General features: G+C 47.5%; 1 protein-coding gene across 1 annotated transcript in view; it reads right to left on the reverse strand.

Annotated features, from left to right (window-relative positions):
- APC7 (anaphase-promoting complex subunit 7) overlaps window positions 1-20,555 on the reverse strand; it is a 50,220-nt gene that overhangs the window by 3,483 nt on the left and 26,182 nt on the right. The window contains exons 8-14 of the mRNA XM_089572703.1: window positions 19,407-19,502; window positions 16,388-16,476; window positions 13,859-13,973; window positions 11,637-11,778; window positions 9,573-9,673; window positions 7,038-7,195; window positions 3,587-3,703 (exon numbers count right to left, since the gene is read on the reverse strand). Coding sequence (XP_089428829.1) covers window positions 3,587-3,703; window positions 7,038-7,195; window positions 9,573-9,673; window positions 11,637-11,778; window positions 13,859-13,973; window positions 16,388-16,476; window positions 19,407-19,502 — 818 coding nt within the window. The remainder of the gene's footprint in view (window positions 1-3,586; window positions 3,704-7,037; window positions 7,196-9,572; window positions 9,674-11,636; window positions 11,779-13,858; window positions 13,974-16,387; window positions 16,477-19,406; window positions 19,503-20,555) is intronic.

Here is a 20,555-nt window from a genome sequence, read left to right on the forward strand (position 1 = left end):
GACTGCTCTTGGCAAACACGTACACAACTCTTCCCTTACCGTGCCTATTCATTGTTCAGGTCTCTAGAGGTGTAACAATACATATCCTGGGCAGAAACATGGAGGCTAACAAAGAGGGTTCAGCTGAAGTTAAGTACAACGCAGCGAGGTATGGAAAGGAAAATGACCGGTGTAACGTTAAGAGATTGGAAGAGGGCGGAGTGGGTGAGGGAACAAAGACGGGTTAATGACATCCTAGTCGAAATCAAGAGGAAGAAGTGGGCTTGGGCAGGGCATGCAATGCGAAGGCAAGATAACTGCTGGTCATTAAGGGTAGCGGAGTGGATACCAAGAGAAGGCAAACGTAGCAGAGGGCAGCAGAAAGTTAGGTGGGCGGATGAGATTAAGAAATTTGCAGGAATATGGTGGCCGCAGTTGACAAAGGACAGGGTTAATTGGAGAGAAGTGGGAGAGGCCTTTGTCCTGTAGTGGGCGTAGTCAGGCTGATGATGATGATGATGATGTTTCTTTATGGAATTTCCCCATGCATGCAGGGAAGTGACAGTGTATCTGTGTATGCTTACCCTGTTCTCTACTAACAAAATTCCGTCTGTACATAGACTGACGATGGTAACATGTCACACCTGTTTTACGATGTGCTTCAATAAGAATAACGCCAAGCCAGTGATTTATAGTTCTGCAAAAGGTATCACGAAAACGTGTGCATTTCGCAGGCTGCCGGTGCCACAGACAACCACGAAAGTGTTTAAGCGGTACGAGAATATATACGCCTTGTGGGCAGGTGGACAAAATAAACCATTATTATTAGAAAAGCTTTTGATTTGAAAATGGCGCGATATGCCACATTCTGAGCAACCTGGGCTACCTCTGGACAAGTATACTATTGCAAAGAGACTGTACTGCAGTTTCGGAATAGTGTCTTTTGTCAGCCACATGAGGGAGTATATTTAAACTTCACACGAAACCTGCCAACCTGAAGCGACTGCGCAAGCACGGTGCCCAAGGTGGCGCCTTCTTCTTGCACTAATCCTGCTCAGCACCAATGGTGTTCTCATGATTTCGCAGCACTGACGCTTGACTCTGCAGGTGCAAGCAAAAGCTCTATGCAAAAAGATGATGTGCATTCGTCTTATTTTGATTTGGACACAGACAACTGCTCTTCCCAGCCCGGACTACTGACAGGTGTCCGTCTGTAACTTTCGGTTCCGCTGTTGCCACGGAGATTCGCTGATTCCAGGGCCTCCCTTAAAATACTAGACTTGTTCTGAATGATTCCGTGCCACTAACAGTGTAGTGGACTCAAGTTATCTGCAAGACAGCCCTGAGCCCACTTTGGCACTGTGCTGTAAGCGAGCAACTTCTTTTTTTCTTCTTTTTTCTTCTTCTGGAAAGTTTAGCATGAAAGTTGTCACTTTGGACACTTAATTTTGGCATTTTAACGTAAAAAAAAATGTATATTTTAGTATATTTTTGAAGTTTTGCAAGTCCCTCTCAAAATTTGACAAAGGCATTTTCTTTGATAAATAACATATATCTTTTTTTCTTTGTATAATTTAAAAGAGTATTACCTATACGATGATGTGCTGCAATAAAAAAAAAAAACTTTCAAATTCATGCGTGAAAAAAATTTTATGCACACCGCCCTGAAATTTCCCGTTTTTTTCCCGGTAAGGAAGCAGTAAATTTCAGCAGACTGTCGAGACACCTGTCAGCAGAATAAACAATGCTCAGTGCTGACTGTAGGAACAAAGGTGCACCAGTACTGTGCCATGGTTCACTAGACTTCTGATACACTGTGCACACTGACAGGGAAGGAATAGCCCATGGCTAACGACTTGGCTTTGAATTCTCTCTCGAATGCTACCACAGATTAAATGACCGAAAGCTGATCATGACGCATGAATGACGCCCGAGCAGAGGGCCCCGGATTGATGGCAAACTGACAAAACATTGTTGCCATGCGCCAGACAGTCATGAAATTTTTTTTTACCCAGTAGAACCAGAAAAAGACATACACGTCATTAACATGGCAACGTGTCAAGGCTAGGGGAGCGACAGGAAGAGCTGCACAGTGCAGATTTGGCCGAGCTTTCAGCTCAGTCAGACTGAGCAATGTTTCTGATGTCCTTTTTTCTCATTCTTCACTGCTGTCAGCACGGTCTGCCAGAGTGCACAGTTGCAGAGACAGACGACAGCACCAACTTGAGGCCGCACACACTTCGAGTAGCAAGCACCCCCTCAACATGCCCAGCAAAATATCCAGCTGCAATGCAGTTGTTGCCCGAGATATAATCTACTAGTCTATGTTTGCCTTCCCACTTCTTCGACCAAGTGGAACAACAACAAAGCCACGACCACTGCTCTAGACAGCACAAATGATGAGAGATGGGAACTGCACTATTTTGTACAAGTTTTACAAACAGGGTTAGATGTGTGAATCACGTGTGCACCGAGAACGCTTCATCCAGCTTTGCTTTCTGTGTGCAAGTGTGCCACTGAGATTTATCCAGAGCCACGCATCCTCTTAAAAATGAAAGGCGGCCCAGTACCCCAGCACAGCAGCGTTTACAACCAATGTTCCACTACCTGCTTTGACCTTGATCTCCTGCCAAAATGAACCGAAAAAAATTTACGGCCGATCACTTGGATTGACGCTGAAGAAATGCGATAGCACTCTTCTTTTTAACTAGCCAATCTATTCCAATTCCAATCCAATTCCGCTTCTATTCTGGCTCCATTTCCAGTTACAATCACTTCTTATTCATTTCTGCCAATCAATCTTTGTCTGACCTTTCCCTCTCCTCTACAAGTGGAGCGTAACATTCCCCCTCTCCACTTCCCACCTGCCACCCAAGGCAGGTGAAAGGTGCAGACAGGGAACCCCCCTTAAAAACCACCTGCCACCACTGCAGGCAGATACAGGCTTCACACAGACACTGCTGTGGGACAGTTTTCGCTTTCACGGCCCTCCTAAAGTTATGGCATCCAGAAATTCGACAGACGTTCACGCTTGTGGCAATGCCAGTCCCAGAGACAGCTGGGGCAGTGTGAAATGCTGATGCCGGTAAGGGTGTTTCGTAACACAGCTCAGGTGTGTGGCATGTCTCCTGCATTTACCTGTACGCCACTTCACCAGCATTTGCACCACGGGTAAGTTTGTGGGGACGTGGCGGCCGCAACTGGCAAAGGACAGGGTTAATGGGAGAGACATGGGAAAGGCCTTTGCCCTGCAGTGGGCGTAGTCGGGCTGATGATGATGATGAAGCTTCACAGTGAACGCCTTCTCTGAGAAGAGTGCTGGAGTAGCTGGGTGCAGTAACCAGTCACTGGATGTGGGGCAGAGGCGTAGGGGTAGGCATGCAGTACGCGTGCAGCCATGCGTCCCGCACAGTCCCTCAGCCACCCGTACAGGGCAAGGCATCCATCATGACAGGCGCACTAAGGGAAAGGGGTGCACGGTAAAGAGAGAGAGCTCAGATGTGCCGCCACCACTGACATGATTCTGCCCAGCATGCCACATGTAGCTGTTGCCATAGAACAAGTGAAAAAGCAGGCGTGCCGCCCAGTTGGTGGAGAGGGGACCCACTTGAGGGCAATGCTGAAGTGCTGCAGGGCCTTGTCATGCTCCCCTGTCCGGGCGTAGAAGTCCCCCAGCATCTGGTGGAGCCGACACGTGTTCTGGGTCTCCAGGTGCTTCTGCAGCCTGTGCACAGAACAACGGGGTAGAGAGAAACGCCTTGCTAACTGCTCCCCACATCAGTGTCGTGACCTTCGTTTTACGAATTGGAAAAACCGCGCCATATAAGACGACACAAGAGAAGGACAAAACACCAGCACTGACAGACACACGCCTGACAGACAGACAGTGCTGGTTTGTCCTTCTCTTGTGTCTCGTCTTTTATTGCACTGTTTTTCCAATTCGTAAAACATGTACCAACCAGCCCGTATTTGCCTTCTTCTGACCGTCGTTTATTTACCCTTAAAGGTCCCGTTAAGGACACATACAGTGGGCCCCGTCTACCGGAGAAAATGGTTAGCATATATTCTCTTCACAACCTACTCTTGAAGCCTCAATCCCTATGCGTCACGACCCACCTGTAAGTCACTGGCAATAATGGCTTTTTGAGTTGCGAAGAGAAGGCATGAGCGACATTGCAGGTGTGCTCTGAGTGGGCTGTGTGAAACTTAACTGAGCTATGCTGGGGCCTCATTGTGCGAATCACAGGCAGTTCACTCCACACCACACGCATTTAACAAATTTCGAAGAAAGCTTTGGCATTTATTTATTTATTTATTTAATACTGCAGAGTCGCCTGACTCCAAGCAGGCATGAGCACAGATACAAATCAAGAACAAGATATGCACAAGCATCATGCAAGAGCAAACAATGATGCGAAAAAAGAAACCAAAAAGGCAAGGGTTTCACATAAAAAAGGCTCTCAAATTATCAACAAACTTTTCTACATTTGGGCTGTTCACTACACACCTCAACAATTCATTCCACTCTGCAATCGATTTGACAAAAAATGAGTGTTTAACTGTGTTAGATGGTTTGGTTTGGTTTGGTTTATAGGGTTTAACGTCCCAAAGCGACTGAGGCTATGAGAGACGCCGTAGTGGAGGGCTCCGGAAATTTCGACCACCTGGGGTTCTTTAACGTGCACTGACATCGCACAGTACACGGGCCTCTAGAATTTCTCCTCCAAAGAAATTCAACCACCGCGGCCGGGATCGAACCCGCGTCTTTCGGGCCAGCAGCAGAGCACCATAGCCACTGAGCCACCGCGGCGGCTAACTGTGTTAGAGTATGCACGAAATTCTTGCAGCATTTTTCCATGGTTATAACGCGTACTTGCTCGTGAAACAGCAGTAATATAATCATGGGTGTTTATTCTAATCAGATCATAAAATTATATTTCTTTCTGTACCATAATACAGAGTTGTAGGTGCTGTAAACACCTGGCTAGAGCTGTCTGATGGTCCTCACTAATGCTTCCTTTGGAAAACCAAAAATTGGTTTTTCAGGAAAGGAATTTACTGGACACCCAACCACTCAGTGGACTCCCCACGAACCACGAACCACACCATAAGGGAAGGGATAAAGGAGGGAGTGAAAGAAGAAAGGCATTAGGAACAATTTCGACCACATGCACTGTGAAACCGTGGCCACTGTGGTAGGGTTCGAACCTGGGTACTCCAGCTCAGTAGACAAGCGCCCTAACCATTGTATCACTGTGGCGGGTGGCAAATTTTATTAGAAACAATTCTGGAATGCCTCAGTAAAAAAAAAATGTTGACTTGCAATGTGAACTCAAACAAGGTTCATCTTCAGGACAGCCGCAAGACATTCATTATTCCGGGCCTTTTGTTTGTGCCCAGTGCTGAAGCACGTCAGACACATAAATGGGCTTCGAAGAAAAGCCTGCACAAAATACAGTGACCTTCTTCGCAATCAGATCTGCCCTCCTTTGGGATGATGCTTGCACTCAGTGTAGCATGGCGACCCATGAGCCCGTCTTCGGATCACCCATGAAAGTCCACCAGCTTTCTCAAGTGAGTCAGCGCGCATGCCTACTTTCTCACACATTGTCTCAGTCTCGTGATGAGGTGTGGCAAAAAGGGAGTGTGCCATACCCCATCACAATCTGACGACTGCCACCACAGAGCGAATAACCTCAGTACACTTTCACAAGTGCACTTCTGGCAGCCGTCACTCCAACCGATTTCAAAATTACACGGCATCCCTGTTGTTACGTTTTGCCTTCGTCGTGGGGAAGAAAACGGCATGGCTGCAGCGGAACGCCGACTAGCCATGGAAGGCACGTTGGGTCAACGCCTGGACTGCCACGGAAGCCGCGTCCGCCTGCCCGGTGAGCGAGCGTTTCCCCTACACCGAGTGTGAACGCACGTTCGAACGCAAGAAATGCGGCGGAACGCCGCTCATGGAGATTCCGGCGTCTGCGCTACGTGGATGGCATCGTTCCCCCTCTCCCAGCACGAGACGGCGGTGATCCCTCGGGAGTGTGTGTGTGTTTGTGATTGGTGCCACTGAGAACTTCCTTCCTCGGCAGGCCCGGCCCCCATCTAGGGACCCTAGGGAAAGGGAACTCTTTAAAACCTCGGCAGCGGTACGGCCGAGGAGCATTTTCATCTGACGGTCGCATCATGTGCTGTCCTCATGCAGCGTTCCAGCAGTGAGCGTCTCGTTACTGAGCTCCCTTGTAAATAATGTAAATTTTGCTGTATAAAGTCTTCTCTCCTTGTCTTTTCCCGCATCCTCGTCTCCGACCTCCTTCATTCCCTCTCCAGCGCCCGACCATGCTACCTCATCTTTAACACTGTCTAGTAGCTTTAATTGCATATGGCCCACGGGGTCTCTCTGATACCGCAAGGCCGGATGAAACTTGCTTTCCCACGATGTACAGTGCGTCAGTGGTGGGTGTTAACAACTTTCCTGGCCCAGAGATTCATACTGTCTGATTACTGATGCAACAACATTTTTTTCCACTTACATTCATTTTCCTCAAACACATCACTGTTCCACCACACAAAAGGACTACAAATGTTTGTAGCTTATGTATACGTATGTAGCTGGCATATACGTGATTCACTGGTGACCCACAATGCAGCGAACGTGCCAAATTAAGGACACTGCGCTTTTAAACATCACTGCCAACATCTTCTAAGGTTTGCACGATGACTCAAACAAGACATCCTTTATTAGCACATGAATGAAAACCCGAGGTGTTCCCTGCTCGAGCGTTCTTGACCCCCAGCGTGTCCTCAAAGTTATCACCAGCACAGACAGTTCGCACGCACTGCAAGGGACAACATGTGGATTCAGTTTAGTATGACAAGCAAGCCTGACTGCAATTCGAAAAGCCCCTTTCGTCAGCAGCCGAGATAACGTCTTACACGCAAGGAGGACAAGCAGGTAGACAAGCCACGCTTATCAGTGGCACAGGCCAGTTTCGAGACTCCCTTTCAGAGGTGGCCCTGCCATGAATGCAAGGGCAGGGGAGGGGGCTCTGACTCACAGATGGATGCCGCGTTCGTAGGCTCGCTGCTGGTCGCAGATCTCGGCCAGCAGGTAGACGGCCGGCAGGTGGGTGGGCTCTTGCTTGAGCGCCTTCTCCAGGCACGCCTTGGCCTTCTCCAGGGTCACGGAACTCTTCATCAGCACACTGGCGTACAGCTGCATGCACACAGCAAAGGAGGAGGAGACAGCCTTCAAGGATTACCCCAAGGCCCAGTGTACAGACATACACCAAGAACCGACACACAGTGCAGTTGTCCGTTCCTCCACTGGCGAGAGAAAAAGCCGTTTACAGCTTGTGAATGCAGCTGCACAACGAAGCAGCCTCCTGAACTGTCTTCAAGTGGCACGGACAGCTTAATTACACCAGCTGCCACCACCAGGGCTAACTGCACTAAGTGAGTTGACAATGACTCAACAGCTGCTACCCAGACGCCTCTAGGAAGTCATCAAGCTTCAGGGGCATGCGGTCCAAGTGGCATCTAGCTCTTTCACAAATCAGACACAGTAAAATTAATGACTGCTTGAGAGCACTCCACAGCAAGCGCATGCAACACTGGGGGACCAGCATTCCACACATTCCCTCTTAAGATCTAAAGATGTCAAAACAGAAATGCCCCTCTGAACGAACGCTACCATCAACTGTTGCTCTGCCTGGTACATAGTAGTTCTCTGAACCACATAACTGTGCCAAGCAAAGGCATGTACGACGTTCATTACACAATCACACTTTAACACAGCAGCAACACAGTGTAGTTAGACCTCGTTGATACGTTCTTGTTTTATATGATTTCCAGGTTCGTAAGCTCAAAATCCCGGACATTAAAAATGTCTCATAGAGTTATACTACATTAATTCTCCTGGCCAATACGTTTCCGAAAAAAGCGCGACTTCCCGGCCACAACGTTTAAAATTTCGACAAACTGTGGTCGTATAATATGTTTATTGACCAATCGCACAGGTATGAACATGCAAATGGGCCGAACGTGAGAGCACGCGATATGAAAAGCTGAAATGCAGCGGCAGTTACCCGCTGTGGTGGCTTCTCTGCAGTGCCCAGGTGCAAGGAGGCGGAACACCACCACCACCACCAACAACAACAACAACAACAAAAATAAAAACAGCGCTGTAATTCGAATTAACCGTTTTTGTGGGGACGTGACTTGAAGAGGAGAAACGGTGCGGTTTCTTAGCTGGTGCAAAAGGGAAAGGGGCGAAGCATCTACGAACTACAGCAATGCGCTTACACATGAGCAGGACGGGACTGGGGAACACAGTTTAAAAAGCAGAAACGCAGCGACAGTCAACAGCCACAGTGGTTTCCCCGCAGCACTTAGTTACTCCCAAAAAACCGATGAGGAAGAAGATTATTTTGGTTATTTTCGTCATTGCGTTATGCAGGTCCTTCCGCGCTTAAGGCAGCGCACATGCGGACTGAATTCTTCCAGCACTAGAAAAGAATCTGTTCAGATCTCGTAGTACCAAGAGATACCAATTGGCATTTTTATGAAGTGAAATCGGCAGTTAATATCTTTGTACCTCATTCCACCGTTACACTTCTCAAAATTATCGCGGTTTGGATCGTACGGTTTCCAAAATAATATGTTTTTTCCCCAATTTTTTTTTAAAAACGTGCCAACGAGGTTCAACTGCAAAGCTTTGTCAACCCAAGCTTGCACATCTTGAAAAATCGCTTGTTGAAAGTTTTGCATGTCCGGCAATAAACTTCAAAAAGTACTGTGCATCATCACGTGCCTCCAAATGTTTTCGTGACAAAACTTGGACATCTCGAACTGTGGGTGAAGAAAATTAAAAAAAAAAAAAAGGACCATCAGCTAGTGGTTTGTGTGGCCTGCAGGTCATGCCGCAAACCAATGAGCGAGTCCGAGCTAGATATTGCACAATGTGAACGTCTCCCCACTGCTCCACACAGCTCTGCATGCTTTAAGTTTTTAAAACTTGTGGTGAATATTAAGGCGGAAGCGTTTAATGCCTCATCGTTGTAATCAGGAGTTGTCGACAGACATGTCACGCTTTTCAATTGGTCGAAATGGTCGTGACGTCACAGCGCGCGAATTTCAAACGGGGCCAATTGTACTTTGGCTAGCAACCATGCAACCAATTAAAGGGATGGTATAGTGATGATCTAAGTAAGTGGGACTAAGTTTAGTTAATTGCTTAATTACCCAATTAGCCTAATTAACCTTTCTAGTCAGACCAGATAAATAAATAAAACCGAGTAGGAAATTGGTCGAGTTGGGGAATCGAACCAGGGTCTCCGGAGTGCGAGACGAGCATGCTATCCACTCCGCCATGCCACCTCCATGGTTTGGAAGGAACAAAGGCGCGTCTAGTGAATACGGTGTCTTCGCTCACTCTCATCCTCCCCCCCTTCCCTTCCGGCGAGGTTCAGGTGTCCCCCCCATTCAGCAAAGACAATCCTTTACCTGGAACTGAATGTCACACCACAAGGGAACTGCTTTGGAATAAGCTGCCCGTGACGGAACAAGTTGGCTGCGCACGGGCGAGGACTGACCGTGAGTGCTCTGGGGGTGTGGCCCAGGTGCTTGCAGGCATTGCTGGCAATGGCAGCTGCGTCATTGTTCCGCAGCTGGGCCAGATAGCAGTCCACCATGCCTGCAAGGACAAGGCACCCAATTCCTAAACGGCACAATTACAGGCACCCTTGGCTTAGTCGACAATGTGATAGAGAAGACAAAAAGGGAGGGTCAGTTTCTGTCTTGCCCAGTCACTCTGTATACCGTATTTACTCGCCTAATTTGCACACTTTTTTCTTTAAATTAAGGCTTCATAAAGAGGGTGCGAAAATTATGACAAAATTTTCTGAACACATCTCTAAAAAACTCTACGCTCAATACATACTGTATATTGCCACCTATATGCAGACCCCCCCCCCAATCTCGCACACCTCGTTGGCAAAAAAAAACAAAAAAACGTTGAGTCCAAATAAAAAAGGCATACCCCCCTCCTGCAAAGCAATAAATGCGCAACGATACAATCGCGAAGCCAGAAGTGGCCGGCAGAGGAGACAACGGGTGATAAAACGGCGCCCTCGCATGCGGTTCAGCTGACTAGCGGCGAACCGAACAGTAAACGGTTTGGTAGTTCCGGGTTGGGGCGGGAGGGCGCTACTGATTGTCTGGGAAAGCAACCATTAGTGCGTGCAAGCCGGGTAAATTGTGCACAATCCGCCTTTATCACACAGCCTCTCTACACATGCGTGCTTCCTCTCCTCCAGCCTCACCGGTTGAGAACAAAGCCCCTACTGCGCATGCGCACTTTATGTTAGTGACGGGTGCATGTGACAGATGGCAGCAGCTTTGCAGGCACAGCTCATTCAAGATGAAACCAGACCGTGCCTGCGTCTTCCAGGTGCGTTTGTTTTCAACCAGAAGCAGACGAATTTTTGCGACTCCCCAGAGGGCGCCACATCTTGTGAAAAAGGCGGATTCGTGCCCTCACCACTTGCACCTTTTGCAATCACACACGGCGACGCGGCTTCAGCAGTCTTCACTAGTCTGCCTTGCGCGCACCTGTGTACATGCTGGTGGGACTGGCACAGCACAGTGCGCAAAATATGCAAGATTTTTTTTTTTTCAAAAATCCCGGCAAAAAGTTGGTGCACAAATTATGCGAGTAAATATAGTGCGCGTGCACGCGCACACACACAATTGCGCATGGTAAGCGGCCTGCCACAAAGCAGGCATCAGATAAACGCACACCATCAGACAGACAGATAAACGCACACCAACTTAATGTGGAGAATGGCCACTATAAGTGCTAGCGCACTGAAAAACTTTTACTTGTATATATTCTGCATGAAGTGAAAACAGAAGTGGTAGTGCACCTAATTCACATTGGACCTAACTACGCAAATCGAGCACCTTTTTTCAAAAATCTGGGTAAAATGTTGAGGGGAGAGCAAATTATGCGAGTAAATATGGTAGCTAACAGCTATTTAGTTCAGCTGACTAATTACTGACACTTATTTGGAAATCGGACACAGATAAATGACCAGCAAAGGCGCTTTTCACTTTCTAATAACACGCCCATTACTAGAAATCCTGCATCAAGTCGATCTCAATAACTGATAAACATGCTATTTCCATATGCTGCATTCTAAATATATGCTAGAATTAGTAGGGCCTCTCTATAGTGAACTCTGATAGAGTAAAGTGGAATGATGGTCCATTTCACCTTCCATAGGTGTCTGTGTGCTAGTTTACACTAAAGGAATCTTTAATACAGTTTGGCCATGATGATGTAGTACTTGCTGTGGAATGATGATGCCACAGCACGTGCGCAGTCTAGGACATCTAGGAGCTATAGACATGTTCGGCTTTATAGGGTTTAGTGTCCCAAAGCAACTCGGGCTATGGGACGCCGTAGCCGAGGGCTCCAGAAAATTTCGATCATCTGGGTTTCTTTAACAAGCACTGACATCGCAGAGTACATGGGCCCCTCCATCAAAAAGCGATCACCGTGGCCTGAATCAAGCCCACGTCTTTAGGATCAGCAGCCGAGCGCCACCACCCCTGAGCCACCACGGTGGCCCCAGAGACATTTAACGCACAGCCACCTTTGTATGCCTCGTGCCGGTAGGGTGCCACCTTGAACACCTCGCCAAAGTGGGAGATGGCCTCGTGCAGTTTGCGCAGTTCCAGCAGCACCGTGCCTTTGAGCAGGAGGGCCTCCACGTGCCGCGGGTTCAGGGTGCACGCCTGCATGGGGACATCCGCAGTCAAATTTGGCAGACGGGTAGCATGCACCCTTTAGGCTAACAAAGAGGGTGCAGCTTAAGTTGAGGACAGCACAGCGAGCCATGGAAAGAAAAATGATAGGTGCAACGTGAAGAGATCGGAAGCGGGCGGAGTGGGTGAGGGAACAAACACGGGATAATGACATCCCAGTTGAAATCAAGAGGAAGAAATGGGCTTGGGCAGGGCATGTAATGCGAAGGCAAGATAACCGCTGCTCCTCAAGGGTAACGGAGTGGATTCCAAGAGAAGGCAAGCGTAGCAGGGGGTGGCAGAAAATTAGGTGGGCGGATGAGATTAAGAAGTTTGCGGGAATACGGTGGCCACAGCTGGCGAAGGACACGGTTAATTGGAGAGACATGGGAGAGGCATTTGCCCCGCAGTGGGTGTAGTCAGGCTGATGATGATGATGATGGTGAGCCAGTTGCTACTGCTGTGCTCCTAGGCAGGAACAGTTAACTTACACTTTGTATATGGGAGCCAGAGAGGCATTAGTTTTGAGCATGCTTCTCACGCCTCTAAAAGCCAAGCATGGTCACATCCCTCAGAAGAATCCAAGTACACCAAAAAAGAAAATATGTCATCACCTCTTAGCGCTCGATCGCTGGCAAATGTGTGCTGAATCAACTATTACTCTTGTGCTTTGTCGGCGTTTTTTCAATTTTTTCCATCTATCCTAGCACACAGTTTTAGCAGAAGTTAGTTTTCTACTATCCAGGAAACCAGAATACGCAGTGTTATTGATAAGTTTTCTATCGCTGAGAGGACACTACCGATGACTGGTGGCACCTCCAGCAGATGGCACCACTGCAGTCACACGGTGAGAATACCGCTGAGATAGGGCACACTGCAGCCAGACTCAAGTGCAAGAAACAGTTCGGCAGGAACGTAGCTGTCCCCACTGTGCGGCGGCAGCACTCTGTTTGCAATAAAATGGGTTTTACCGCTAGAAACGAGTAAATCAAATGAGCACCCGCTCTAACTGCTGTATCTACCAAATTGCTCCTGCAGCAAGTACATATAATCTGAATCTTCTAGAGAGCAAAATGGATGACGTTTGCGTGATTCGGCTCCCATAGAGGCCACATACAACACCTCCAGGAATTGTGCAAGCACTGGGCAGTTAAACTTGAGCAGTGTGGAAAACTGCCGACTGTGATTAGTCATGGGCAATGCTGCGACGCCCTCTTTACTATTTCCAATTGTGTGTTCATGCTGTTTGCTGCTATGTGAACAAATGTAATTACATCTATGATTTCCTCGGCACAGGAAAGAGAGAGAGAGAAAATGTTTAATGGAAAGGCAGGGAGGTTAACTAGGCGACATCCACTAGGCTACCCTACACGTGGGAAGGGGGACGAAGAGAGAGACAGAAAGGGGAGAGAGGAAGGTAGGTCACTTTTCCACGTGTGCGTAGTCCGTAACTAACAGAGTACACGGGGCACACTCTGAAAGTTCCCAGCCTTGAACTCAATCCTGGGTCTTTCAAGCATTTCAAAAGCACCTTCACAGCTGTCCTGTGAGATGAAGGTTCAGTCCAAGGACCCAGCATCTTGACCTCTCTAAGGGAACGAGGATCTAAACGGCGGAGCGTTGCAGCCAGGAGGACATGCTCACGCTAAAACTGAGTGCAATCACGAAGTAAGTGCTCAATTGTCTCATCGCACCCGCAGTTCTCACACGCAGGAGAGCCTGCCATTGTGACTAATTAGGAGTAGGCATTTGTAAACGCCACTCCCCGCCAGAGACGGACACACGAGCGTAGCATCACAGTGGAAGAGGCCGGACGGTGGACTGAGTTGAACTAAAGGGTTGAGGCGGTGTTAACAGGATGCCGAGTTTCTAGGGGCAGACCATGACGCTAAAGTCTTGGTTCACCCAAGCACTAGCACCATGTTTAGGATTGGTTGAGCACCCAAGTCCGTTCACATCCCTTTCCTGCACCTCTTTCCTGACCCACTCCATTGTGGGTCACAGTTCGTTTGCACCCAAGAGACAAAGAGGAATGGACGAGCACAAAGAAGGCTGACGAACGGGGGCTCACCTTCTGGGAGAAGTAAATGGCCCGGTTGTTCTTCTTGGTGACGTAGCAGAGGTAGGCCATCACAATCCACGGCTCGGGGCTTTTGCTGTTCACCAGAATGAGCTGCGAGGAGAGCCTGCACCCCACAGCGACCCACAGAGATGCAGGCAAAGCACCTGCGGCTGTTTTGACCCAAGCACGGCTTGTGTCCTAACATGCTTGGTGCCAGTGTCTCTGGACAACAGAACTCTCGAGAGGCTAGACAGTACACTACTACCGCTGCAATAACACCGGGACGCTGGCTTGGTGCAGTGCTGGCATTGCAGTTTGGTTCCAGGAAGCAAAGAACTAAGTGGGCTCCGAAATTGCAGTGTTTTCTCAAATCTGGGGATTCACGTGAGTTTGCCCAAGTGCGTTTACAAAGGGTGTCAGCGCAATGCAATAATACTGTGGCACAGGTGTGCTCATTACGCCATTACAGGTGTGCACTGTCTGCCAATTGGAGGTTCATGGCCCCCTGTCAAGTTGTTGCTAACAGCTTTAAGTCTGTGAATCTCTCAAGGCTGTACCTTTACGTTCTGAAAAAATAAACAACTGAATTGAATTGAACTACCACCGATGCACACCCACTGAAAAAACAAAGCAGGACAAGTTTTCTAAGAACTCCAGAGCTAAGCAGCAAACATTCTGCTCGGTCGAAACTAGACCACTACGATAGGATTGCACTGTGCCAAGAGACCAGGATAAAGTAGATCAAAACACTGGCAACCATAGGGTGTGCACATGCCAAAACATAGATTCTACCACATGTACAAATAATAAAAATTTATTTAGAATGAAATCGAATATACTCTAATTTTTACTATGAATACAGGTAGTTTAGCTTAAAAATAAATTCTCTGTGACAAAATACAGCTTTTAAAATAAACAGATGTAGCGCACACAAATTTTATTTTACTTGTTATCAGCACATAATTTATTATACCTGCAAGCTTTACCAGGCATTATATAGGGGAGGGAGAATCAGATAGTACCAACAGTATTAAGGCTTATTTTATACATACTCATAACCTGGGTATAATATAATTGCTTTCAGTGAAAAATGTCTAGTAGGTCACTTTTACTTAATGCTTGCATGACCAAGGAGGTTAATGAAGGTTCCCATCACAAATGCAGCCATCTCAAACATCCTAGAAGCTTAGCATGCATCCAAAATAAATTGGTCTTAAATTAGTTTAGTTAGCAGAAAAAACAAACTTGAGGTCCTTCTTAACTGCAATCTTAAAGGAGAAAATGCAATAGCATTTAGGATACATGCTATGGTGTCTACAATGAGGGTCTAATGTTGTTCTTGCGATTTCCCCACCAAAACACCTGTTGGAACAGGTTCCATTGCTCTTCTATGGTATGCATGACTCATCACTTCTCAGAATGTTTGAGTACCTTCCACTGGATTATCCTATACACTAACCTGACCCACTAATCCATGTGAATCCACCTACTAATCTAGCTTAACCTATTTTAAGGGGGTCAGCCTGCTTCCAAAATATTAGGCATCCTTTAGAATTTTGGGGGGTCAAAGTTTAAAAAAATTGGCAGGCCCTATGATTGGTCCAGTGTTGGTCAACCGGGTCACTGCCAACTGACCAATCCAAGAATTTTGTTGCAGAGAAACCGGAAACTATATGACGACAACTTAAATGCCATCGCAATGTTCAGCAAAGATAGCTTTCACGAGGAACAAACACTTAACACCCGAAAGAGAGTGACAAGTTTCATGTTATGCAGCTATGTGTTACTAAGATGAAGTAACAACCTTGTGCGATGTCAGTGCACGCTAAAGAACCCCAGGTGGTCTAAGCTTCCGGAGTCCTCCACTATGGCCTCCCTCATAGCCTGGAGTCACTTTGGGACGTTAAATACCCCATGAAACGAAACAAAGTAACAACTGCTTCACACTGAATGTGCACATAGCCACAAAAAAACTATGCTCATAACTACAAGAACAGAATTCGTGCTCCTGAGGATAAGTACTGCATAGACTGCCGTAAAAAGCAATGCGACACTGCGCACCTTTATTCCACTATAAAAAAACTGAGGATCTCTTGCCCTGCTAATGAGGGAATGTACTGGCAACAGTCAGGCTAACACGTTTTCATACTACTCTGTTTACCAAAGTGTTCATGAGTTAGACACTCAGTGAGAACACATTTTGCACTGCTGGACAATGACCAGTGCAACAATACCTTTCCTCTGCCAATGATACTCGCCTCCTGAATGAGAAAAGGCAGAGGGCTCTGCATGACAGTTGTGGTGCCTTTCCACTGACTATAACCTCTTTCTCCACAGGCGCCCACATGCTCTATCCAAGGCTTTTGGAGAAAAGCGCTCCAACTAAAGTTCCTATAGCTCGCTGAAGCCGCTAAAATGAACCACAGCACTTCCAAAATTAGTGACACTAAAGTCTGCAAAAAGGATTAAGGAAGGAGAGGACCATCCGCCTCCACACTCAGGCAGCACGAGATGAGGGAGGACAACCAGGAGTCTTACGATTCGAGTTCCTTGACCTTCTTCTCCTTGGCCAGCAGAGCCGCGTATACATCCATGCCCCTGAGCTGGTGTGGGTCCAGGCTGTGCACCTGTGGGGGGGGGGGGGGGGGGGGTGAAGAATTCGGTCGCTTCACCCTGTGCGGTCCAAAATGTTTGCCCGCTCTGCGGCCGTTCTGGTCCGAAACCATTTTGCTGGTTTTAAGCACCGCCAGAGAAACCAACAGCTGTGAATGAACAACTCATGCAATGTTTGCTTTCGGTGTTTCTTTATATCCACCGATTTTGCAGAAATATTTGGTCAGTGTGTGGTTTAAGAGATGGCGCATCATGAGCAGTGAGGAAAACACGTGCGCAATTCAACCACGGAAGAGCTTGTTTTGGGTGGTGCATGAAGCATATAATCATGAAGAGCATAAAGAGATATATCAACACAACACTATTCATACCATGAGAATACACCCTGCATTTGGACGTTGTTCCAGGCAAGGAACTCTTCTTTACTAAGGATGCCATGCATGACCATGTTTTAACCACGTCTTCACCTTGAACTGGCGCAGCAGAAAACAACAGGCACATGAAGATGGAACACGTGGAGCACTTGTTATGTGCCACCTTCATGTCCCTGTTGTTTTTTGCTGCCCAAGTTGTAGTCTGAGCCTTTCTTGCTGTCATCCCTGAACACGTTCACGGAATAACAGAACAGCCTTCCCTTTATCTGGCGCTGCCAACGGTCCACCCAGTGCCTATCCATGTTCTTGTGCCACTGAAGCAAAGGGATCCACTACAGCATCATCAAGGCATGCATTGCAGCCTGTCGCTGCACCTTTGCGTACTCACCCGTTTGCCTGTGAGGTAAGCTCTTAACATCTCAGGTGACAATAAAGAGATGATGTTCCACAGCTCACACTAACCATCAACTAATAGGATGTTTCAGGGTAACAGTGTGCCTAGAAATCTTTTTCAGGTGTTACGCCTCCCAGTATGCAGCCCAACGATTAACACTAGTCTTTCGTGCTTTGCAATATGACATTTTTGTGTTAGAAACCTTTCTTTTTTTTTTTTCACACACCCTGACATACCCATAAGAATGCACAAATCCGACACATGATTTGGTGAACAGCTAGTCCATTAGAGCCAGTGTGGGTGCTTCCACTTAGAGCTATCAGGCAAACTCTGATGTCATTCAGCACAGTGCTGTGGCATGTTGAGAGCTTTCAACCAACCTTGTGCACCCCTTCCAACTTCTAAACCTTCTTTCTTCCAGCTTCTGTTTGGAGCTGTTCAAATGCAACTGTAGAATTTACCAACTCAGCACCACCCGTTAAAATAAAAACAGTTGATCCTGGACATATTGCACTAGTGTTTTATATCAAAAAGTAAAAAATTAGAGGGGACAGTTAAGCTCCGCCTTTAGGGTATGATGCGATAGCAGAATGGGTTAATTCCAATATATGCAGAACATCATTCCCTACTTTACATTCATAGGTCCCTGCGAGCCCTCATAGCACTCCTGGCGCAGTGGTGCAGCGCTTAAGAAATGCACCACTGCCCTGCGATGGCAGGTGCCCCCAGTGGTGGGCCTTGTGTGGCCCAAGTTGCTCTTCCCTTGCGACCAATCATTACCTCAACTGCGCAGCTTGCTCACTATCCGATGGGCAGGTTGCGATCACGCCGCAAGGTCACATGACCTAGGAGGCCCACGTGCCTCCTAGGTTGCTCTCTGAGCACTTCCTCCTGTAGTCATCCTCACAGTTTTTTTCTCACAATGCCGCCGCCGGATTTTCTGGACAACGGAGCCTTTAACACCCTCATGCTAAAACATCCCCTGCAAAGTCTCATGCAAAACTACAGCCCTATCGCTCGCGTTTATACAACTCCATTTCAGTGGAACGTTCAATACACAGAATGGAGCGCCGCGCCCCTGCAAGTGGTGCTTCTCCTAACAGTGCTCTCACGATCGATCGCTTTTCGCGCTTGGAAACTGGTCAGATGTGCAGCCTTGGGCACATGCTGACCGCCCTAGCGCCATAAAATTGTGTGACAAAATGAACGCGGGATCGGCAAGGTGTTTGAGGTTAGCCTTCGGTTTCTTGCACTAATTTTTCACGAGACACTGCTGTCACGCAACGAAGCCAACCTAACTGCGGCACCATAATAGCAGCGGCCCTCACCTGGCCTGCTTCGCTGCCAAAGGCGTTGAAGAAACCAACTGCACCCTAATTTTAATGATAGATTATACTATTTATAGTGTACTGGTACCAGGGCTAGGCCTCTAATGGTAGGCAGTGGCTGGTTCTAAAGCACAGTCCAATGACGGTTCGATGAGAAGCAGGTTAGGCCTAGCAACACCTAGCAAGCAGCGCGTTGCCGTTATGAAGAAGCACGTCGTTAGCATGGCTGCAATAGAGTCTTGCTTCTAGGTAACAGATAGGCTTATCATTGCCATTTTAATGCATTGGCATAAGGTCCTCCATGTTGGAAAATAATGTCCCTCCATCCATCGGAAGCCTGGGAAGGCAGGTGGCAAAGTGGAGAGAGGGAATTCCCATTCTGCACTTTTGTGGATGAGGGAGGGAAATTGGAGAGGGGGTACAGCATGTCTCACTGTGACTGCTAAACTGAATACACCCCCCCCCCCCCCCCCCCCCGCCCGCTTGCACGGCCTGAAGCTGTCAATGGCAAGCGTTGCTCCATTCACGGGGAACACCAATGCTAACGCATACTTTGTCATCCTGTTGCATTTATCATGCATAATTTTTATACAACAAACAAGTACATAATTAAGGTTAATCCCTCCTTGAAAATATTTAAATACCACTTTGATGAACAGGTCCTGAGGCACTTTAGGAAGAGCAGGGAATGGCTATTTTATGAGGCATGCCACAAAGCCACAAAGGTGACAAACGAAGTACATATGCAAGAGCATATGTGTGCGAATTCATCCCCTTCTTTGCAGCATCTCTTGTGAAATATAACAACACATCCATGTATAGAAAGAGAGAGGAGATGGGTTCCTCACCCTCTCAAAGGTGGTCATGGCGTTCACATAGTCTCCCATGTGATAGTAGGCCTCCCCAAGCGACGCCAGGATCTCCACATTGTCTGCGAGCTGAGGCTGCAAAACATGCACAGTGTACCACACACACTGGCTGACAGGCACACTGCACATGAGACACACCACACGCATAACGCCAAATGCTCAAAAGAGCCATGGAAATGTTGGGGCATGTGTGTCTCTGGGAATCTGCACTGCATTGACCCCAGTTTCTACCCTGTCATGGGCACACTATTTAAACTGCAGTGCTCTGCTTCACTGCACAACGCTAAGCCACCATCCAATTTCCCACCGTTGCTTCCATCATTTATTTTCCCACCATGCTGTTCTCATCTTCTATTCTATGATCAAGCCGTTTATACATGACACAAAGCACTTTCTATGCAATTTCCCAGCCTTTAACATTGTACTTATGTTGTCAGTTTCCTCAAAGACCCTGCAATCCTGCTTTGGATTCTGACATGTGAAACTGCACTCTTTCAGCTAAGCTCCAGCTGCACTATTCCCCAATAAAAAGAGGTGCAGTCTACAGGTAAGGGGATTAACTATTACTCAGCGCAGGGGATGTGCAGTTCAGCATGCTGTTCTAGCATGACGTCACACAAGAGATGAGCAAAGAAAGATGACATGCGCTCTGTCTTTCCTTGGGTAATGTTGCTGCACTGAAACATCACGAACTAGTACCACTAACTTCCCTAATTCCCCCTACTGTAACTAAGAATGCAGTATCTTTGAAAAGGATAAGAAAAAGAATCAGTGCGCATCAGTAATAAACAGAGGCAGAGCCTTCACTGAACACGCAAGCGGAGAAAGCTGCAGCATGTCCAAGAGGCACAGTTCCATTCTTTACATGGTAGAGCTCCTCTGCTACCGGTTAAGCAGAGCCAAGTGGCAGCTAATGGAAGAAATTTTATGAAAACGGATGACGGCATGATTCAGAGCGCTCATTCCCATCGGTCATCATCATCATCAGCCTGACTACGCCCACTGCAGGGCAAAGGCCTCTCCCACTTCTCTCCAATTAACCCTGTTGTGTTCCATCTGCAGACACCTTGCCTTCTCTTCGTATCCAGTCCGTTACCCTTAAGGCTTATTCACACGCCCGACCGTTGG

This window comes from Amblyomma mixtum, chromosome 2, assembly GCF_055824585.1.
Source record: "Amblyomma mixtum isolate Tamu chromosome 2, ASM5582458v1, whole genome shotgun sequence".
NCBI classification, from domain to species: Eukaryota; Metazoa; Arthropoda; class Arachnida; order Ixodida; family Ixodidae; genus Amblyomma; species Amblyomma mixtum.